The sequence below is a fragment of the Elgaria multicarinata genome, chromosome 13, assembly GCF_023053635.1.
Source record: "Elgaria multicarinata webbii isolate HBS135686 ecotype San Diego chromosome 13, rElgMul1.1.pri, whole genome shotgun sequence".
Lineage (NCBI taxonomy): Eukaryota > Metazoa > Chordata > Lepidosauria > Squamata > Anguidae > Elgaria > Elgaria multicarinata.
The window spans coordinates 29,656,268-29,679,473 of NC_086183.1; the positions used below are offsets into that span (position 1 = coordinate 29,656,268).

The 23,206-nt window shown below is 48.7% G+C and overlaps 1 protein-coding gene across 2 annotated transcripts in view; it reads left to right on the plus strand.

The window, feature by feature from the left end:
* HNRNPUL1 (heterogeneous nuclear ribonucleoprotein U like 1) overlaps positions 1–23,206 on the plus strand; it is a 29,373-nt gene that overhangs the window by 3,713 nt on the left and 2,454 nt on the right. Inside the window, exons 3-14 of one of the 2 annotated variants that reach the window (XM_063140757.1) lie at positions 803–1,055; positions 1,604–1,677; positions 2,716–2,855; positions 3,663–3,762; positions 6,051–6,163; positions 6,434–6,700; positions 7,621–7,743; positions 8,588–8,716; positions 10,567–10,735; positions 12,164–12,535; positions 13,597–13,832; positions 14,507–14,701. In XM_063140757.1, coding sequence (XP_062996827.1) covers positions 803–1,055; positions 1,604–1,677; positions 2,716–2,855; positions 3,663–3,762; positions 6,051–6,163; positions 6,434–6,700; positions 7,621–7,743; positions 8,588–8,716; positions 10,567–10,735; positions 12,164–12,535; positions 13,597–13,832; positions 14,507–14,701 — 2,171 coding nt within the window. The remainder of the gene's footprint in view (positions 1–802; positions 1,056–1,603; positions 1,678–2,715; positions 2,856–3,662; positions 3,763–6,050; positions 6,164–6,433; positions 6,701–7,620; positions 7,744–8,587; positions 8,717–10,566; positions 10,736–12,163; positions 12,536–13,596; positions 13,833–14,506; positions 14,702–23,206) is intronic. The other variant, XM_063140758.1, reaches the window with a different exon arrangement.

The following is a 23,206-nucleotide window of genomic DNA, read 5'->3' on the forward strand; positions in this document are numbered from 1 at the left end:
ACTAACCCATGGTGGGTTAGTGTGTTGTGTGAACCCAGTCGATGTGTAGATAGCATCCTTGTCGATCAGATACAAAAGTTTTGAATAGCGCTGCTGTTATGCCCTTTGCGGGTGGTCTCTAGCATGTATGTATTTTTTCTGCGGGGAGGGGGGAAGCACCCAAGCCAGTACTTGCTTTTTCATTGGTGAAATGTACGACCTTGTTGTTAAGACCTCATGTAGGTTACAAAACAACTCTGTGCACTGTCACACATTGGTCCCATAATAGGATCTCTGTCATTTCTAGTAGAGCCGTATCCAACCCCTTTTCTTGTTGAATCCACTGTTGCGGTGAGGGGAAGATTTTGCCCCCCTCCCCTCCTGTTTATTGATTTTGCCCCTTATGATTCACTGGGAACACCGCATGCTAGCCCCATTATCAGCTTACCCATGCCTCAGGCTCAGTACTTTGCTGTGCTAGCGGTATACGATGAACCGCTAGGATTGTGAAGAATACATCACGGGAAGAGAATGCTGGGGGATTGTTTATTTAGATAGATACCTTGTGGTTTTGATTCTCACCCGTAAGTCCCAATGATCGCGAATGCTTCCTTCCAAAGTCATACGCTGACGATCTCTTCGATAGTGCTTTAAATGCTTGCTGGATTGGTGCCAAACCATTTAGCAAACTGAGATTTAAATAAGACTTCTCTTGGGCTTTTGGCTACGATTGCAGCCTTCTCGGCATGAGCTGCAGCAGTTGTGCCTTCAGTATAAGAACTTCCTTGTTCCGCTCAATGTGTTCTGCTGTGTTTGAGTGCAGAAATGAAGACGGAACCGAAACAAGAGGAGCCTGGCCCCGGCTACAACATGCAGGCCTCCGGTTACAATGCCCCTTCCTCTGGCTATACAGGACCCTCCCCTAACTACAACACTTCCGCCTCTGGCTACAATGCACCTCCCTCCAGTTACGGCACCACTGACTCATCTCAGTCCTGGCAGCAGCAGCAAGGGCGTAAGAGGCCGTTTGAGGAATCGCGGGGGCATGGGTATTACGAACATCGAGAGGATAAAAGGTGCGTTGAAGCAAGACTGTGTGGCTTTATTTCCCTTTCCCCTGAATTGATGGAGAGGAACTTCATCCATGATGGCATTGAGAGTCAAGGCTTTGCAGGTCATACCCCACCAAAGGCAGATACTCTGTCTCGGAGAGGCTTTCCTAGCCTCCATGGATTTAAGTAACTTAAAAGGATTGGATTTCAATCACTTAGAAAGATTGCAAATTATCTAGTGCAAAATTTTCAAGAGTGGATATTTCTTGATCCTCATATGCCAAAGTAGAAATTCGTTTAGCTGAAATGAATGGAACTTCTGTGACATCTTAAGAGTTGGGTGCAAATTTGAATTACCATCCTGGAAACGGATGCTTTTTAATAGGGGCAGCAGTAATGGGAACAGCAGCCCGATGAACTTGGTCAGCAATCCGAATTTTATTTTCGGTAGCCACCGTCCAGGTTGGGAGGTGGCTTCCATAAGCTTGCCGATTCATGCCCTTCATGAGCTGGGCTTGCCTTGCCGGTTGCATCTTAGTCCCATGAAATGGATTTATGGGTCTCTTTTCCAGGGGCCGATCTCCTCAGCCGCCTGCAGAAGACGACGAAGACGATTTTGATGACTCGCTGGTGGCCATTGATACATGTAAGTTGTGGGGGTTTGTAGCAGCCTCCCTCTTGTCTGACCTCATCTCGGGGACGCGTATGCCAGGGTCTCGCTTTCTCCTTTGTTGCCATCGCCTTCAAGGGTATAGCTCCCATGATGTCTAGGAGGGTGGTAGCAGCAGGGGTTTGCTTGGCAGGCGGCCGACTGCAGTGGAAGTGAAAGAAGACAGAGGAGGAGCTGCAGCACTGCTGAGTAATTGTGTTCAAAATAATTAATCTTGCATGTTTGAGCCTTGTATGGAGTCATCCCAGTACTTCAACCCTTACTGGCGGTAGGCCCTAATCCAGCTCTCTATAGGCCCAGTATGGCCGCCTTGAGGCCCAGTATTGGGCAAAAGGCGGGATACAAATAAATAATAATAATAATATATAGCTGCCTGTCTGCGTTTAATTTAACAATTGCATGACCTTTTCTCACTTATGCACATTTCCAGCCCTGTGCCCTCTGATTGAAGCAGGTGAGAATCTAGACTTCTCTCTTCCCGTGCTGCCAAAACTTGAGAGAGAGCCTAATTTCTCTGCATCCAGAAGTAGAAGCAGCCAAGGGAGATAAAACACTCAGCAGAGCTGTGGGCAGGCCTGGATTTGAAGGTCTTGTTTTGCCTCCTTTCTTGTCTCAAATATGTTTTGAGCGAGCGGCCCATGCTTACATCAACCTGAAAATCCGATAGATAGCACTGGCCTGGCCTGGCCTGAACCAGTTGCCATACGTGTCTGGTAACTGGTCAGCGTCTTTCTTCAGTGATGGATGTTGCACAACGGCTGTAAAAGCAACTTCCCACTGCGCTGTCTACTTGGCTTCTAGGCCTACGTGGAGCAATTGTAGCAGGGGAAAAGGGTGTTTGTTGGTTACCCTGTGCCACGTGGCACTCTTAACCTAACATCACTAACGTATGTTCTCCCCTCAAGCGATGCGCTGACTTCTTACGTAGAGCTGTGGAGTGTTCTGGACCACCGGCATCTCTGCAACAAAGCTACTCTGACTTCCTCTAACCTCTTCTGTGGCTTTGCCTTCCAGATAACTGTGATCTGCATTTCAAAATTGCCCGTGACCGATTCAGCGGCTACCCTCTGACTATAGAAGGCTTTGCTTACCTCTGGTCAGGTGCACGAGCCACATACGGGGCGCGACGTGGGAGGATCTGCTACGAGATGAAGGTAAAGGAGCGCGCTTTTGCACCGTAGCGTTATCGGGGGGGGGTGTTCGTTTCAGAGAGAGCGTTGTTCTTAAAATGCCTACATTTGATTGAAATTGTTTTCAGCTATTTAAATTGCTTTTAAAATTTGTATATTTAAATTCTTATGCTGTATTTTTATCTTGTGAGTTGTTCTGAATTGTCCAGCGAGCTTTGGCTATTGAGCAGTATAGAAATGAAAATAATAACAACAACCTGCATGAAGGCAAGCAGGCTTGTGCATATCATAGCCTGCTTGTCTTGGGATTTAAGGAATGTTTGTATTGGCTGCAGGAAGGCTGTCATTCTTTGATTCTGCTGCCTGTCTCTTGCTCTCCGTATTTTTCAAAGACATCGTTATATATTTTACAGTTCTGATTGCTGAAGTTTGTTCAATGCCAGTTAAGAGTTCCAGTGTTCTAGAATTCAGTCTGTGTTCAAACCTTGTACTCGCTTCACAAATTTCTTATTTGACCGAGCACAAGGTTTGAATACAGACTGAATTCCAGCACACTGGAACTCCTAACTGGGCACTGAGCAAACTTGAGCTATCAGAATCGCAAAATACATAAAGTAATGTTTGAAGCAGTTCCAAATCCTGCATAGTCTGTGTTTTCTGGACAAATGTTAGGTGCTGCCTTTTTTGCCCATGCTTCAAGGTGTCTTACATTACATGCTTTAAGCCGCAAATCCTAAACCTTCGCCTCTTCAGGAGTCCGTCCTTGTCCTTCAGCTAAATGTTTTGGTTCCAATCTCTCTCCTGACTGGATGCTTGTCCTTTGGTCCCCAGATCAACGAGGAGATCTCCGTCAAGCACCTTCCTCCCACTGAACCGGATCCTCATGTGGTGCGCATTGGCTGGTCGCTGGATTCCTGCAGCACCCAGTTAGGTAAGAGGGGCTGCAGCAACGGAATCGGCACCCACCCTGGTCCTTCACTTTTAAGGAGTCGTAATGCACTGTAGTCCGTTGGCCACATTAATCAATGGGAAAGGTGTCTGAGATTAATTGGGCAGCAGATTGCTGTAATTGTAAAATCCACGAGTGCCAACGTGGAAGAGCCTCTTCCTCACCCCAAACAGGAAGGTAGGCCTCTTCAAAGAGGTTGCCTGTAGTTGTGTTGATTGGACACCTTAGTATCTAGAATCAGGGTATATTTATTCATTTATTACGTTTATTTATTACATTTATGTACCGCCCCATAGCCGAAGCGCTCTGGGTGGTTTACAAAGATTAAAAACAGTGAGCATTAAAAACTAATATACAAACATTTAAAACCAACAAAAGCATAAAAACAACAATATCCATTTAAAACAACTATTCTGGGGTCAGTTAAAAACTCAGCATATGTTGTTAACTGCCTGGGAGAAGAGAAAAGTAACTTCTGAAGCAGGACTCTTTCTGGGATGAGCAGGGTATTGACCTGTACGAAGACATAGAAATTCTTAATCATGTCAGCCAATGCCTACGGTGCCGTTTATTTATAGCATTTGTAAGCAGCCCAGTTAATGTCCTCTGGGTAAGTAACAAATGAGTTAAAATCATTAAAAACAAATATCCTAAAAAATCAACAAAATGAATACCAAGGAAGCAGCAGCCAGGCACCTCTCCATCGTGCCTGGGTCCAGCTGAGAGCCCCTTCCCTCCTGCTACCAACTGTCTCTGCAGAGACCACCAGTGGTGGAGGAAGCAGCAGCCAGGCATCTCTCCATTGTGCCTGGGTCCAGCTGAGAGCCCCTTCCCTCCTGCCACCAACTGCTCTGCAGAGACCACCATTGAGGGAGAAGCAGCAGCCAGGCACCTCTCCATCGTGCCTGGGTCCAGCTGAGAGCCCCTTCCCTCCTGCTACCAACTGTCTCTGCAGAGACCACCAGTGGGGGAGGAAGCAGCAGCCAGGCACCTCTCCATTGTGCCTGCTCCAGCTCCAGCTGAGAGGCCCCTCCCTCCTGCTGTCAACTTTAACTGCTGAACTTTGCAACTAAGATTGTAGTGCCTGAGTTTGCTTTCCTTTTCCCCCTCCTCCTCCCTCCCAATCCCCTTTCCTTTTGTGTCATGTCTTTTAGTTTGTAAGCCTGTGGGCAGGGACTGTCAAGAAATACTTTTGTACGCCGCCGTGAGAGCCTTTTTTGGCTGAATGGCGGCATAGAAATGCCTAAATAAAATAAATAAATAAATAAATCACTAATAAGCATAAACAGTGAAACCGAATGATCATAAAGTATGCCTGGGGAAATAACGATATCTTCACCTGGCACTGAAAAAGCAACGACGAAAAGACTATAGGCACTAAGCTAGTCTTTTTGGGAAGGATAGTACACAACTGGAGTGCTACCGCCAAAAAGCCCATTTTTTATATCCACCCGGTGTAACTCATTTGGCAGGGGCACCCTGAGAAGGTTCCCTGAGGAAGACGTTGGCGTTAGGTAAGCATGGGAGGAGGTGATCCCTCAGGTAGACTGACCCTAAGCCTTTGAAGAGCTTTCGAGGTTAAAACCAGCACTTAGAATTGGGCCCAGAAATGGACTGGAAACCAGTGCAGCTGAAAGAATTCTGGCATGATGTGGTCAGATCTGCCAGGCCCAGTTAATAAACTTGCTGCCCTAGCTGGAGTTTCAAGACCATATTCAACGGCAGCCCCACATATAACTCATTATGGGATTGAAATGGGTTATATTATTTTATTTTATTTTATTTTATTTTATTACATTTATATACTGCCCCATAGCCAAAGCTCTCTGGGCAGTTTACAAAGATTAAAAGACTGAACATTAAAATCAATATACAGAAATAAAAACCATAAAAACAGCTTACATTTAAAACAATTTTTAAACACTCAGCCAAGCCAAAGCTGGTTCTGGAGTCAGTTAAAACTCAACATATGTTGTTAAATGCCTGGGAGAAAAGAAAAGTCTTGACCTGGTGCTGAAAAGAGAACAACGTTGGTGCCAGGCGGGCCTCATCGGGGAGATGGTTCCATAATTGTACCATAATTGAGGGGCCACCACAGAAAAGGCCCTCTCCCTTGTTGGAAGCATGGATAGTGGTAACAAGGCTACCTCTTTGTGTGTTGGGTCACAGTTGGTAGATGGGCTTAAGTTGACAAAAAGGCACCACTGAGGCCGCCTGTGTCTCCAGTGACCGTGATACTCAAGTCTCTGGTGGATTGTTTGTCTCATTAGGTGAAGAACTTTTCTCTTATGGCTATGGAGGCACTGGGAAGAAATCCACCAACTGCAAGTTCGAAAATTACGGCGAAACCTTTACCGAGAATGACATCATCACCTGCCTTGTGGTGAGTGTGGCGTGTGGTCTTCTGGAAGCCGCGCTTCTGCCTCTTGCGCTGATTTAGGGCGTTCCAGACCTAGTGAAGTTTAAACATGTGCATGATCAGATATGGGGTAATGTTGAAGGCAAGTGTTGTCTGCTTGGGGTCTTCCAAGAACTCAGAAGGGAGAACGCCAGCCCTTTCAGGCGTTGGACTCACCGCTGTAAGGTGTAACCTTGCTAGAGTTTCCTGCTGTGGACACCCTGCCCTGGCTAACGACCCCTGCCCTGTTCTTAGGACTTTGAATGTGGCGACGATGTTGAAATGTCCTACATGAAGAACGGCAAGTGGCTGGGGGTGGCGTACCGGCTGCGGAAGGAAGTCTTGGGCGGCAAGGCGCTCTTCCCTCATGTTCTGGTGAAGAACTGTGCCATTGAGTTCAACTTTGGCCAGAGAGACGATGCCTTCTTTCCAGTTCCGCCAGGATTCACCTTCATCCAGCATCTTCCCCTGTCTGAGCGAGTTCGGGGGACAATCGGACCAAAGAACAAAGCGGAATGTGAAGTAGGTACCCCAGGGAAGGCCGCTCTGACGACTAAAGCCGAGGCTCCCTTGCGTGGAAAACCGCTCGTGCGAGTGGCCTGTCTGTGCGAACTCACGGTAGTGTTCATGCAAGGAGACTGGTCGCAGCAAATGGGAATCCTTAAAAATGTCAGTCAGTGCCTCCGACGCCATTTATTCATAGCACTTGTAAACAGCCTAGTTAACAATGCCCTCTGGGTAGGTAACAAAAGAGTTAAAAATCATTAAAAAGAAATATTCTAAATCGCTAAGAAACAGCAGCAGCAAAAACTAATGATGTTAAAGTATGCCTGTGGAAATAACAAGAATTTTACGTGGCACCAAAAAAAACCAAAACCCCATAGGCACTAAGAAAACCTTTCTGGGAAGGGTAGTACACAACTGGGGTGCTACCACCCAGAAGGCCCCGCTTTTGATATCTGCCTGGTGTAACTCATTTGGTAGATTTTACAACTGAGACCTCAGCGTAGCTAAAAGGAAATTCAGGGGAGGCTGGCATCCGTCGTGTCAAGCTTCCCAGCTCTTTCTTTTTAAGGGGGCATTCAGGGATGAACAGATTTTAGCAGCTTTAGGGTTGTTTTTTTGAAAAGCCTTAGAATTGAAGCTGTGTAAGTGCGACATCACCAGAAACACTCGTCAATCTTGAGCGGATGTTAGACTTGTAAAATCAAATCTCTTGAGAGAGAGAGGGTGCTTGTCAGATCTCTTTGGTCTTTCCTCGTCCTGGGGTGCCAGATATTTCAGTCATCTTGGCTGTCCTTCTTGGGGTGCAAGTCGTTTGGGAGCGTCACACCCCGACTGAGCAAAGCTGCTGAATTGTTGTAAAAACAGGGTTTTTTGGCTCACCTACTGGGTGCTGGTTTGGGTACAGCAAGCGCTAAGGTGATGGTTGTGTGTTTCAGATCTTGATGATGGTGGGGTTACCTGCCGCTGGGAAGACCACGTGGGCCATTAAGCATGCTGCAGCCAATCCAAGCAAGAAATACAATATTCTGGGAACAAATGCCATTATGGACAAAATGAGGGTAAGAGGCAACTTTGGAGGCCGCGCAGGACCAAGGCTGATCAGCCTGCTTCCAATGTGGGGCTTGTTCCTGCATTTCCCTTGCGTCCTCTGCCTTCCTGCGATCCATGCTTCCATCACACCGTTCCTTCCTCTGCCTGCAGTGGTGGTATTGCTGTGAGACTGCGAGTGCGTTAGGCTGGGATTGTATTTGCCTCCTTCTGTAGCACTGCTTATATGACCGGTGCTACACAACTTTAGCCGAGGGGTGGGTACAGGTATGCATTGGGTCTTAGTTTTGCTTCCCATCTGTACGTCGGCGAGAATGCATTGTTGTTGTCATGACCACCTGGTGAAATTGGCTCACTATAAGTCGTGCTTTAGATGGCCGTTGAGTCTGAGGGAGAACTTGTCACGTAATGGAAAAGCATAGGAGCTCTGAGGCAGGAAGCCTCCAGGGCCGGCGTCTTTTCAGTCGCTGCCTTTCTAGGTAGCCTTGGGCAATTGGATATTCACTCAGCATCAGCCTTTCGGTCTGCACTGAGGAGACCGTAATACTGGCCAACGTCCCAGGACTGCTGTTAGGGTTACCGAGGAAAGGTATGTAGAGTCCTCGAGGCGTGTGTAAAAGCCAAGTATTGCTACCCATAGCTACTCAGTGAGCCTTCACTCGAAGCAAGACTTTGAACTCAAAACGTTGAGGTCCATTTTTAATGACTCTCTTTCTCCTTATGTGCCATTGAAACTTTCTAGGCAAAACACTTGAATATTTCAGACCAGCCACTTGAGGCTTTAATGTTTTAAGCACACACACACACACACACACACACACACAGAGTTACTCTAACCAGCCTGCCTTCTCTCAGGTAATGGGACTCCGCCGTCAGCGGAACTATGCCGGCCGCTGGGATGTTCTCATTCAGCAAGCGACGCAGTGCCTGAACCGCCTGATCCAAATCGCGGCCCGGAAGAAGCGGAACTACATCCTGGATCAGGTAGGGAGCACTTCCTTCCACGGGCAGTTTGTCTGACTTCTTCTGGGGGGGCTGCACTCTTTCTCAGAAGCAGCACAGTAGTAAGCCTGTGTCCTTTTGTTCACTGCAAGAGCTGTAGCAAGCCACGCCCACGTATGTATGTTTACGCTGAGAATTTAAAGCCCTCCTCCTTTCCCCTATACATGTGGTCGTCGTCGTCATTTGTAGTATTGAAAACAAGACGGCAGGTTGTGTTTTAAAATGGGCGCAGGTATTTCCACTCGGTGCTTAGCTGTGGGGTTTCAGGCCTCAGGATGTGGGTGAAGGTAAGTACAAGTGAACCAGACACGCCTTCGGCAAATGATCTTCAGACTGGTAAGTACCGCAGGTGGGTGGCTTGTGGCACCACCGTGTTGGCAAGTGTGCCTCCAAACACAGGCAGGCGAGGCTACCATTAATCGTGTTTCCAAAAACAGCTGACTCCCTTGCTTTCTGCCTCCCCCATCCTAATCTGTTCTGTCTTAACAGTTTTTATTCCAAATAGATGTAAGTAGCAAAGCTGGGATTTTATTTATTTTTTAAAAAAAGTGCTCCACAAGCAACACAATATTGGACTACAATTTGTCGGTATGCAGAAGCTTCTAGCAGCTTCTCATGGCGGCCCAGGTTTAAAATGGTGGCAGAGGCCTCTGTCTAAGCATGGGGTATGCTTGAACTCCATTCACGCAATTACATAGTGTGTTTTGCTCCTTTTCAGACAGAGCAATCACTCGGGCCAGAGGCAGAGGAGAGAAATTGGACTCTCTTCAGCCTTAATAGTAAAATCAAAGCAAGCCCGAGTTCCTTGCTTTAATGAATAGGAATCCGATAACTGTGTCATCTTTTCTCCATTAAATCTTTTAATTCAATTAGAGCAAAAATAGGCTTGTGGCAAAGGGATTTAATTTCACTTCAAGTGGCTTTAAAACAGGATTGTGCACATTCGTAGAGGATAAGTCCATCGACAGCCATTACCGTGATAACTAGATGCAGCCTCTTATGTTCAGCCTCCCCTAAGAACCAGTTTCTGGGGACAAACATTGCAGGATTTTTGCCTTCATGCTCTGACTGTCTTGGAGGCATCTGGCTGGCCCTTGTTGGATCCAACGGTGAAATAGATGAACCTTTGATCTGATCCAACAGGGCCGCTGTTAAGTTCTTTTTCTGGCAAAAAATAAAACCAGGCCCGGAAATTGATTTGAGACCAATGTCTTGTTAAATCAACTTGCTAGACCTCATTAGTGCTTGGATGACTGTACCTCCAAGGTTTAAATAATGCATCTAATTCAGCCTTCCTCAACCTGGGGCACTCCAGATGTGTTGGACTGCATCTCCCAGAATGCCCCAGGCTGGGGCATTCTGGGAGTTGTAGTCCAACACATCTGGAGCGCCCCAGGTTGAGGAAGGCTGATCTAATTGGATGGATTATGAACACTCCTTTTGCTGCTTGTGCTTAAGCTGTCCAGGGCTGTTCTCTTGAGCTTCCCCCTCAAAATGAAAATTGCTCTCTTTCTGAACAAAGCAGACTCTGTTCTGTTAGCCTGGCATCCCAAGAGATCTCATTTGAATTGCAAAAGGCTGCAAATTACTGGAGTGTGTTGCTGTTTTTAGCCTTTAAAACTAAAGGTAGGTTAGTTGTCAGGGGATGACTCCCAAATGGGTGTACACACAGCCACTGATCTACGCACATCCTTCTATATCCCTGGGTGGGCGGGAAGCCAACGCATCTCACCTCCTCGTTTTGGGGGCTCCGTTTAGGGAAAGAAAAGAAAAGAAAAGCAGACTGACAAGTAACAACCAGTTTTTTGCCTCTTCTTTGTCGCCATTGCTAGACAAATGTTTATGGATCTGCCCAGAGACGAAAAATGCGCCCTTTTGAAGGTTTCCAACGCAAGGCTATTGTAATTTGTCCCACGGACGAGGATTTAAAAGATCGAACAATAAAGCGCACAGATGAGGAGGGGAAGGATGTGCCCGATCACGCAGTGTTAGAAATGAAAGGTAGGATCCTAGAAAAGAAAAAAAAACCCACACCCAACCCAACACACGTAGCACCAGTTATAAAGGGGAAAAAACCCCATTGTGACTGCGTGCCTAGTTCAAGGACTTGTGTAAAAGTGATCCTTTAGCCCTTTCTAGTTCTCCCTTTGTCTTCCTTCCACCTCCTCTACCCCATAGTTCTCGCTTCCTCTTCTCTGCCCCCCCCAAAGGCGCCAATAAATACCCACCCATACCTCTTGCGGCGGGGAAAATAAATATTGAAGGCGCATGATGCATTGAGGCTGTATTTATCTCGGTAGGGAAACCCTGTTGGCCCCCTTAATTGCTTGCGCCCAGCACGGAAGCTCAGCCTGCTCGCAAAATTGCACCACCAGGTCTTGGAATCACTGCAGTCAGGCCAATGGGCTCGCAGCCTGAAAATGCGCACATTTGCTTGGCCATCAGTCCTCCTGAGTTCCAGGGGGCAGGCCTGGGAGTAGGCGTGCCTTGGATCGCCGCCTCAGGAGAAAAGGAGGATTGGGTGCTTTCCCAATGGAAATCCTTTTCTTGCTACATCACCGCTGGGCAGCCCCTGCTGGCGAAGCACATCCCCTGGCCTTGATATGGAGGCAGGCAAAATCTCACTGAAACCGGATATTGTCTTCCCAGGGTGGGAAAGGTTCCAGCTACCTGGTTGCTCCAGGACTTTTTTAAAAAAAGTGCTCTTGCCCCTAGGAGTTTGGAAAACCTTTTCACTTCTCTGCAGGGCCTCATCTTGAAGTTTGAATCCGGTGCCTCGTTCCTAAGGATGGCAAAAGTGAATCCTTTTCTTCACCAGACAAGGGGGTTTAAAATGTGTACCTTACCTTTGCAACAGGCCTGGGTTGAAGGTTAGGCTGAGAGAGAACGGCCAACTCTGAGCCAACCAGTGCACTTTTCAGCTCAGCATTGGGTTTGAGCCTGTCTCTGCAGTGTCTAAACCCAGCAATGGCAACTCTCCCGCCCCCAGTTTTTGACAAGTTGGATGGATGGGAGCGTATGGTATGGAATGGGGAGGAATTCGGGGTGGAAGACTTGGCTGACATGACCTGCAGCCCTTCCATCCCTGTCACTCTGTAATGCGACTTGAGAGATAACGTTGGTGTTTGAGGCATTGCATCGCTGAGCTCCTTTGCCTGAGAGCAGCGGGATGTTCCCCTGACGGCAGCGTAGCAGGAAGGGCGGAAATAATAGCATACATGCGTCAATGCTCATAGTTTTATGGTGCGTCTCTCATTTATCTTCCCACGTGTTACTTCTTCCTTCTCCTCCTCTTCTCTCGCTTCTCTTCGTGGAACCCTGGAGCAATTCCCCACCCCACCCCTTTGTCCCCCTCTTCTGCTTGTTTCTCTCCCCGCCCCCCTTCCACTGGGGACTGACCTGGCTGTGTCTCTTCTCCCTGTCCGCCAGCCAACTTTGCGCTGCCAGAGTCAGGAGACTTCCTTGACTCCGTGGTCTACATTGAGGTGCAGCGGGAGGAAGCGGAGAAGCTGGTGAGACAGTACAACGAGGAAGGCAAGAAGGCGGGCCCGCCACCTGAAAAGCGCTTTGACAACCGGGGCAGTGGCTTCCGGGGCCGCGGCGGCGGCGGTGGCGGCTTTCAGCGCTTTGATAACAGAGGTCCACCAATGGGCAATCGAGGTGGCTTCCAGAACCGAGGAGGAGGAGGAGGAGGCGGTGGTGGAGGCAGCGGCGGCGGCGGAGAAGGGTTCAGAGGTGGATTCAGAGGTGGCGGAGGAGGAGGAGGAGGAGGAGGTGGTGGAGGAGGAAACAGTGGAGGAGGTAAGCCTACACCAGTGGCCATACTGGTATTAGAATGTTTGTATTGCTTGTTTCCAGCATACCCTGGAAAGGATGCTGAGACTCGCTTTGATGGCACAAAACAGGCTGGGTACAGGGACATTGGTTTTGGTTCTCAGTTCATCATAAACATTGACCCTGTGCTGACATCTCTCTTAACTGTGGTTTGTTCTGCTCAACTGTGGTCGACCATTAAATCTGAATATCTAAATGATGGTCAAGAAATGGCCACAAATAGTTTTTCTGTGTCTGGAAACTTACCCAGGGTTGTAAGCAGCAACCCGTGTTTAGAGTGTGTCTCTGTGTGTGTCTGTGTTTGATTAAAGCATTTACATACATCCCCTTATCCTACGAGGGTTTCAGGGCAGTGCACAGTCCATTGTGTCACAGAAGAATAAAACAACAGATTCTTAACTGTTGAAAACTTTGCAACGAATTAAAATGCCCAGCACCAAAAGATGGCCATGTAGGCACCAGGCAAGCCTCTTTAGGGAGGGGCCGTCCATCTTCTGGGCACCACTGCAGAGAAAGCCCTTTCTTTTCGTTACGTAACATACTTCTGATAAAGAAATTCAATTATAACAACATGTCTTACACTGAAGAGGTGGGAGGAAAGGAAGGAAAGGAACCTCTCGTGCAAGCACTGAGTCATTACTGACTCTTGGAGGGACGCCAGGTTTCACTGACGTTTTCTTGGCAGGCCTTATAGCGGGGTGGTTCGCCGTTGCCTTCCCTGGCCGTGATTCCCTTTCCCCCAGCTAACTGGGTACTCATTTTACCGACCTCGGGAGGATGGGAGGCTGAGTCGACCCGAGCCGGCTGCCTGAGAACCAGCTTCCGCTGGGATCGAACTCAGGCCGTGGGGAGAGTTTCGGCGGCAGAAACTGCTGCTTTACCGCTCTGCGCCACACGAGGCTCATGAAGAGGTGGGACTTGCAGCAAAAACATCCTCTGTGGGGGGTGAGGCAGAACAGCAGAGCCTGAAGGCAGTGCTCTAACATTGGGTCTTAATTTTACCTCTCACCTGCATCTTCTCCATTCAGGCTTCAACAGGGGTGGCTACAATCAGAATCGCTGGGGAGGCGGGAACCGAGACAGCAACAACAACAGCCGAGGCAACTACAACCGGAATAACCAACAGCAGCAGAGCAGCTACAGCCCAGCCCGGAACCAGAACACGTACAAGAGCAGCAGCAGCAGCAGCAGCATGGCCCCCGCTGCCCCCGCCCCCGCCCCTGCCGCCAGCGCCCCACCCAGTACTTACAATCCAGGGCCACAGGTAAGGGGCGGTGGGGTTTGTGTCTATCTGGGTGGGGAAATGCAGAAATCTGCCTCAAGGCCCAAAAAGGAGGCGGTTCATACAGCCTCAGGCTGGAACTGGCCGCTCTTGTTCTTTCGCCGGCTCGTTGCTGCAAGCAGCCGGTCTTCTTGTAGACAAGTTGTTTTCTCGTTCCCATTGGTCTTGTGCACGAGGTGGCCAAGCTGCGGTTCATGGCTTCCTAGTCTGCGGAAGCTTAAGGCCCAAGAAGTGTCTGCCTTCCTCTGGAAGGGATTTTAGGAAGTAACTATGCAGCGCACGGAGGCCTTGAAACGAAAAGGTTGATCTTTCTGGATGCGAAACCCACTCTGCATGTGGGACCAGAGGGCCTCGTTCATCCCGGGGGCTTTAGACAGAAAGCCTCATTCACCGTGGTTAAAGCTGTGGTTTAAGGTGCCTCTGAGTCTTAGAATCCTAGAATCCTAGAATAGCAGAGCTGGAAGGGGCCTACAAGGCCATCGAGTCCAACCCCCTGCTCAAGGCAGGAATCCACCCTAAAGCATCCCTGACAGAGGGTTGTGGTTCTGAGCAGTCCTGGAGTTGTTAATGGGCCATAACGAGTGTGTGTGTGTGTGTGTGAGAGAGAGAGAGAGAGAGAGAAATTGATTTCTAAATCATTTATTTGTGCTCCACAGCAGAGCTACACGCAGCCCTACAGTCCCCCAGCCAGCTATAGCCAAGGTGCTTATGCAGCTCCTAGCTACAACTATGGGAGCTACGGCGGTTACAGCCAAAGCTACACCCAGCCCCCACCACCGCCGGCCCCGGCGCCGGCTCCAGCCCCGACCCCGCCGACCTACAATCAGCCCAACTACAACCAATACCAACAGGTAGGTGAAAGAGAATCTAATAGTTCTTCTTCGTGGTCTCTATGCATCACACATATGGGCTTTGCGCCTGCGCAGAGACCAGACCGGAACCTTCTATAGCTGAGTGGAACGTTTTTGGCGGGAACCCCTCCCCCACGCTACCGTGCATGTCCATGGGGTTCCCGCCCTTACCTCAGTTCTTCTTCGTCCGCCATTGTGCACAGACCTGTTTAACCGAACCTCTAGCGTTTTTCTTATTAACTTTATTTTCTCTTTTACGATCTTCTTCGTTTTTCGATCTTTTTCTAAGACTCTTCTTACTACTTTTCTTATTTAAAAAAAAAAAAATATATATATATATATTGTAGATATTTTTCCTCAGCGACTTCGGTCGCGTGAGGCCTGTATGGCAGCTGAAGCCCCGTTTACGAAGTGTGTGAAGTGTGGGGCCAAGCTTCCACCTATTGACGGACACTCCCTCTTTGTCCTTTGTTTGTGCTAAGGCCATATCGTTGAGGCCTGCCATCATTGCATGTCGTTTACAAAACAAACGAGGAAAAGCAGAGCTGACGACTTCCCTCCATCTTGGGGGGAAAAAGCTCTCAGAGCCACGGAGGCTCCTACTATGGATAAAACGGCAGTCAGTAAGTCCGTTACCGACAAAACGGCAGCCAGTAAGACCGTTGATGACCGTTGCACTGAGGTGCCTGAGAATTCCAGAGCGGCTAATAGGGCTCAGATACCCCTAACGCCTGGACGGTCACTGGTGAGTTCCGCGGCCAGGAAAATCTCCAAAAAGGCCCGGACTCCCAATCTTCGACGATCGACAAAACGGCAGCCAGTAAGTCCGTTGATGACCGTTGCACTGAGGTGCCTGAATATTCCAGAGCGGCTAATAGGGCTCAGATACCCCTAACGCCTGGACGGTCACTGGTGAGTTCCGTGGCCAGGAAAATCTCCAAAAAGGCCCGGACTCCCAATCTTCGACGATCGACAAAACGGCAGCCAGTAAGTCCGTTGATGACCGTTGCACTGAGGTGCCTGAATATTCCAGAGCGGCTAATAGGGCTCAGATACCCCTAACGCCTGGACGGTCACTGGTGAGTTCCGCGGCCAGGAAAATCTCCAAAAAGGCCCGGACTCCCAATCTTCGACGATCGACAAAACGGCAGCCAGTAAGTCCGTTGATGACCGTTGCACTGAGGTGCCTGAATATTCCAGAGCGGCTAATAGGGCTCAGATACCCCTAACGCCTGGACGGTCACTGGCGAGTTCCGCGGCCAGGAAAATCTCCAAAAAAGGCCCGGACTCCCAAATTTTCTTCGGAAATGGAGCGGCGGAACCGGCTAGGAGTCACTCTACTCCTCCTGCCATACCGACCGCTTCGATACCGAGGCCTCCCTCGGTATCGAGATTCCAGCCGCTACCTATGGCTACGGTACCGACACCCTCCCAGTCTATCGGAGGGTGAGTTGCGGGATTCGGTTTCAGCGGCCTCTTTCCGAGAGCCTACCAGGCCGTGAGAGGTTCAGGGACTAATCCCTCTACCGCCTTCACCAAGGCACATTCCAAGGCGTCAAGGGGAAGGAGCTTCTCAATACTCTTATCCCCAATCAGTATGTGGCGACTATGAATGGGATCGATATCGCCCACTTCCAGGGTGACCACCAGTACCCTCAAGAAGAGTATTATGCGCACCCTTCGTTGCATCATCTACCGCTGCCTCCACCGCCCGCCCACCAATGTCCACGGTGTCGACGCCTCGACACCGTACACAGCCATCGGCATCGACTGCCGCGGTTACCACGATACCGACGGAGCATGTAGACCTCCAGGTGGTTACAGTATCCTTGCCTGAAGAAAATTATTCATCGGATTCTGAATTGGGGTTGTCGGCTACTCCATCGATGCCTTCACCATAAGATGAGGTTCATGACAACGACCCTTCTTCCCCTTCCGACGATATGGTCAGATCTTCTGACCATATGCTTAGAATGCCTCAGGCATTAGGACTGGTGATCCAGCACCACATGCTTTAAAGCAAATGGCTCAATTATTTTGGAAAACACCGGCTATGACTCAAGCCACATCGTAAAGGCTAGAGACCCTCTATCGAGTCTAAGAAGAAAATGTACAGTTTCTGGTCCAACATCCCAAACCTAATTCGATCGTAGGGAGTCGGCTCAAGGCCGCTCACAGAAGGCACATTCTGCACCCGTGGACAGAGAGGGCAGAAAGTTGGACCTTACGGGCCGGAGGATTTACTCCTCTGCTTCTTTGGGCATCAGCCTACGAGGCTACCATGGCACGATATCAGCTCTTCCTCTGGGAGAAAATAGGATCACTATGGGAACATCTCCCAGAGGACAAAAAAGAGCGGGCATGAGTCTTCCAAAGTGAAGCTTCAGCCATAGCCAGGCAGCAAGTGTCGACAGCGCGACACCAAGTTGACTGCCATTCCAAGTCGATGATGGGACCCGTGTCCTTGAGGAGACATGCTTGGCTCCGTTCCGCTAATCTGGCTCATGACACCAAAGCCAGGATTGAGAACATGCCTTACGATGGCGAGGGCTTGTTTAATAGCAAGACGGACAAGACCTTGGACTCTATATACAAGGCTTGCACAATAGCCAAGAAAATAAGTTTCTCTGCTCAGCCTGCCCAATACAAGCTGAGACGGTGAACAAGACCGCCTGCTCAACAACAACAGCAGCGGCCCTACTATCAAAGCCAACAGAGGTAGCAACAACAACAACTCCAGAGTAAGCGGCCATATCAGTCTACATTTCAACAAGACAAGCGTCAGCCTGACTTCACCAAGAAGCAGCGAGTTTGACTTCTTTGTCCCACGTCCACCTCCCTTTCCCCATTACCATCAATGGCAGTCAATAACATCAGACTCCTGCGTGCTCACTATCATCAACTCGGGGTATGCCATCGAGCTCGATGTCCTTCCTCCTTCTTCGGGGGTGAAAGTAACGGCGCCATCCCTTCCTCTGCTTCCGGAGGTACAGACCTCTGCTATCGAAGAGAGCCATCTCTCCCGTACCCGCAGAGGAACTCAACCAGGGTTTTTTCTCGCGCTACTTCACGGTCCCGAAGAAATATGAGGTCTTCGGCCGATCATGGACTTAAAGCAGTTAAACAAATTCATCATTCCAAGGAAGTTCCGTATGACAACGGTTACTTTTATTCTGCAGCTCCTACACTTGGACGATTGGCTTCTGGTAGCGGACAGCAGTTGCACGCTCCAGAACGACATTTCAACCACCCTCAACCTGTTGGACTTGTTGGGTTTGTGGGTCAACGAGGAGAAATCCATCTTGACCCCACATCAGAAGCTCGACTTTATAGGGGTAACCCTATCGTCTCGAGATGGGAGAGCATACCTGCCCTCGACTAGAGTGAGCACCCTTCAAGATTTATCTATCGCTACTGAGAGCCGCCGAAAGGTTTCGGCATGGACAATTCAGAGGCTATTAGGCTTGATGCAGTCATCAGGTTTGCAAGACTTAGAATGAGAATATTGCAAGCCTGGGTTTTAAGAACTTTCGATCTTCGAAACACTCCTTCGGTAACGATCACGACGGATACATCGTTGATCGGATGGGGAGCACACTGCGACTCCCTCACAACTTAGGGCCGTTGGCCTTTTTCCCAGAAGGAACATCATATCTACCACCTAGAACTGCTAGCGGTGGAGAATGCAATAAGAACTTTTTCACAATTGATCGAGGGCTGAATCGTCCTGATCGCAACAGACAACACCACAGTAGTGGCGTACATCAACAGACAAGGTGGGACAAAGTCTCATCCTCTGAATCGATCGGCACTCAGGATTTGGAACTGGTGCATAAAGAGAAATACTCACCTGACGGTGACCCATGTAGCGGGCAATGAAAACGTCATCGCGGACGCCCTCAGCAGGTCTTTCCATGTCGACCACGAATGGGAGCTCGATACCGAAGTAAGAGACGTTCTCTTTCGGTACTGGAGCCTCCCTGCTGTCGATGTCTTCGCTACCGAAGAAAACGCAGCTTGTTCCAGGTTCTGCAGCAGAGCAGGAAGAGGAAAGCACTCGCTAGGAGATGCTTTCACCAGAACCTGGAAAGGAAATCTTTACATCTTTCCTCTGTTTTCCACTGTTGACGAAGGTGCTGGCCAAAATCCAGTCGGACAGGTCGGACTGCATCCTTATCACACCGTGGTGGCCTCGACAGACATGGTTCTTCTTCGTGGTCTCTATGCATCACACATATGGGCTTTGCGCCTGCGCAGAGACCAGACCGGAACCTTCTATAGCTGAGTGGAACGTTTTTGGCGGGAACCCCTCCCCCACGCTACCGTGCATGTCCATGGGGTTCCCGCCCTTACCTCAGTTCTTCTTCGTCCGCCATTGTGCACAGACCTGTTTAACCGAACCTCTAGCGTTTTTCTTATTAACTTTATTTTCCCCATTACCATCAATGGCAGTCAATAACATCAGACTCCTGCGTGCTCACTATCATCAACTCGGGGTATGCCATCGAGCTCGATGTCCTTCCTCCTTCTTCGGGGGTGAAAGTAACGGCGCCATCCCTTCCTCTGCTTCCGGAGGTACAGACCTCTGCTATCGAAGAGAGCCATCTCTCCCGTACCCGCAGAGGAACTCAACCAGGGTTTTTTCTCGCGCTACTTCACGGTCCCGAAGAAATATGAGGTCTTCGGCCGATCATGGACTTAAAGCAGTTAAACAAATTCATCATTCCAAGGAAGTTCCGTATGACAACGGTTACTTTTATTCTGCAGCTCCTACACTTGGACGATTGGCTTCTGGTAGCGGACAGCAGTTGCACGCTCCAGAACGACATTTCAACCACCCTCAACCTGTTGGACTTGTTGGGTTTGTGGGTCAACGAGGAGAAATCCATCTTGACCCCACATCAGAAGCTCGACTTTATAGGGGTAACCCTATCGTCTCGAGATGGGAGAGCATACCTGCCCTCGACTAGAGTGAGCACCCTTCAAGATTTATCTATCGCTACTGAGAGCCGCCGAAAGGTTTCGGCATGGACAATTCAGAGGCTATTAGGCTTGATGCAGTCATCAGGTTTGCAAGACTTAGAATGAGAATATTGCAAGCCTGGGTTTTAAGAACTTTCGATCTTCGAAACACTCCTTCGGTAACGATCACGACGGATACATCGTTGATCGGATGGGGAGCACACTGCGACTCCCTCACAACTTAGGGCCGTTGGCCTTTTTCCCAGAAGGAACATCATATCTACCACCTAGAACTGCTAGCGGTGGAGAATGCAATAAGAACTTTTTCACAATTGATCGAGGGCTGAATCGTCCTGATCGCAACAGACAACACCACAGTAGTGGCGTACATCAACAGACAAGGTGGGACAAAGTCTCATCCTCTGAATCGATCGGCACTCAGGATTTGGAACTGGTGCATAAAGAGAAATACTCACCTGACGGTGACCCATGTAGCGGGCAATGAAAACGTCATCGCGGACGCCCTCAGCAGGTCTTTCCATGTCGACCACGAATGGGAGCTCGATACCGAAGTAAGAGACGTTCTCTTTCGGTACTGGAGCCTCCCTGCTGTCGATGTCTTCGCTACCGAAGAAAACGCAGCTTGTTCCAGGTTCTGCAGCAGAGCAGGAAGAGGAAAGCACTCGCTAGGAGATGCTTTCACCAGAACCTGGAAAGGAAATCTTTACATCTTTCCTCTGTTTTCCACTGTTGACGAAGGTGCTGGCCAAAATCCAGTCGGACAGGTCGGACTGCATCCTTATCACACCGTGGTGGCCTCGACAGACATGGTTCTCCACGCCCTTCGACTGTCGGACGGGAATTACATCAGATTCCCGCCGATACCGACACTGTTGTCTCGACACCAGGGCAGGGTTCGACACGCAAACCCGTCGACCCTCAAGATGATGGCATGGAGGATATCATCCACTCCTCCTCTCGTATCAAAGATTTATCTGTAGACCATATATTTTTGGCATCACTAAAGCCTTCAGCAAGAAAATCTTATGCGGCAAAGTGGCAAAGATTTCAAACTTTTGCCTTGGAAAACGATCAAGCACCTGAATCTTGCCCTTTAGCGTTAATCCTCAAATACCTACTGACACTTTATCAGCAGGGACTCGAACTCACTTCCATCAGAGTTCACTTAGCAGCTATTACGTCTTTCATCGAGGCATGATTGGGTTTTACACCTTTTGTGCATTCAACATCGAGGAGATTTTAAAAGGGCTTAAAAATATGGTACCGACAGTAAAGAGTATCGTTCCACCATGGAGCCTATTAGTGGTGTTACAGGCATTGACAAAGAAGCCCTTCGAGCCCATGGCCTTATCTGACCTTAGGCTTCTAACATTCAATACTGTCTTTGTAGTAGCCATCACTTTTGCTAGACGTGCAAGTGAGCTTAGAGCTCTCAAGATAGTTGCTCCTTACACTATCTTTCACAAAGATAAGGTTGTGTTACGCACAGACCCTGCCTTCTTGCCTAAGGTAGTGTCAACTTTTCATCTGTCCCAATATATCACTCTACCAGCTTTCTTTCCGAATCCTACATCACCTGTAGAGTCTGCTTTACATACACTTGATGTAAGGAGAACTCTTGCCTTTTACAAGGCTAGGACAGGGAATTTAAAAAAACAACAACAACAACAACAAAAACAACAACAAAGCAATTGTTTATTTGTTATGGGGAGCCTTATAAGGGACTCCCTGTTTCATGCCGGCGTCTGTCACGCTGGATTGTAGAGACAATTGAACTTGCCTACTCTATCTCTAAACTAGAGCTGGTGAAACCTGTGACAGCTCATTCTACCAGAGCCGTCGCAACATCTGTGGCTTTCGGCAGAGGTGTTCCTTTGACAGAAGTTTGTAGAGCTGCAACGTGGTCCACTCCATCCACGTTTGTTAGGCACTACAGTTTGGGCACCCATGCGAGGCAGGACTGCTCATTTGAAGGACAGTGCTCTCGGAGATCTTCAGATGATGCACCAACCCACCTCCAAATATATGTCAGCTTGCTACTCGCCCATATGTGTGATGCATAGAGACCACGAAGAAGAAATGCAGGTTGCTTACCTGTAACTGTAGTTCTTCGAGTGGTCATCTATGCATTCACACAACCCACCCACCATCCCCACTTGGTGGTGTGAGACTTATAAATGACACAGTTATATGTGGAATGTACTTTATTTTATTTACACTCATGTTTATGGGGGCACAATGTCGGACTCCTGTAAACTGAGGTAAGGGCGGGAACCCCATGGACATGCACGGTAGCGTGGGGGAGGGGTTCCCGCCAAAAACGTTCCACTCAGCTATAGAAGGTTCCGGTCTGGTCTCTGCGCAGGCGCAAAGCCCATATGTGTGAATGCATAGATGACCACTCGAAGAACTACAGTTACAGGTAAGCAACCTGCATTTCTCCACGCCCTTCGACTGTCGGACGGGAATTACATCAGATTCCCGCCGATACCGACACTGTTGTCTCGACACCAGGGCAGGGTTCGACACGCAAACCCGTCGACCCTCAAGATGATGGCATGGAGGATATCATCCACTCCTCCTCTCGTATCAAAGATTTATCTGTAGACCATATATTTTTGGCATCACTAAAGCCTTCAGCAAGAAAATCTTATGCGGCAAAGTGGCAAAGATTTCAAACTTTTGCCTTGGAAAACGATCAAGCACCTGAATCTTGCCCTTTAGCGTTAATCCTCAAATACCTACTGACACTTTATCAGCAGGGACTCGAACTCACTTCCATCAGAGTTCACTTAGCAGCTATTACGTCTTTCATCGAGGCATGATTGGGTTTTACACCTTTTGTGCATTCAACATCGAGGAGATTTTAAAAGGGCTTAAAAATATGGTACCGACAGTAAAGAGTATCGTTCCACCATGGAGCCTATTAGTGGTGTTACAGGCATTGACAAAGAAGCCCTTCGAGCCCATGGCCTTATCTGACCTTAGGCTTCTAACATTCAATACTGTCTTTGTAGTAGCCATCACTTTTGCTAGACGTGCAAGTGAGCTTAGAGCTCTCAAGATAGTTGCTCCTTACACTATCTTTCACAAAGATAAGGTTGTGTTACGCACAGACCCTGCCTTCTTGCCTAAGGTAGTGTCAACTTTTCATCTGTCCCAATATATCACTCTACCAGCTTTCTTTCCGAATCCTACATCACCTGTAGAGTCTGCTTTACATACACTTGATGTAAGGAGAACTCTTGCCTTTTACAAGGCTAGGACAGGGAATTTAAAAAAACAACAACAACAACAACAAAAACAACAACAAAGCAATTGTTTATTTGTTATGGGGAGCCTTATAAGGGACTCCCTGTTTCATGCCGGCGTCTGTCACGCTGGATTGTAGAGACAATTGAACTTGCCTACTCTATCTCTAAACTAGAGCTGGTGAAACCTGTGACAGCTCATTCTACCAGAGCCGTCGCAACATCTGTGGCTTTCGGCAGAGGTGTTCCTTTGACAGAAGTTTGTAGAGCT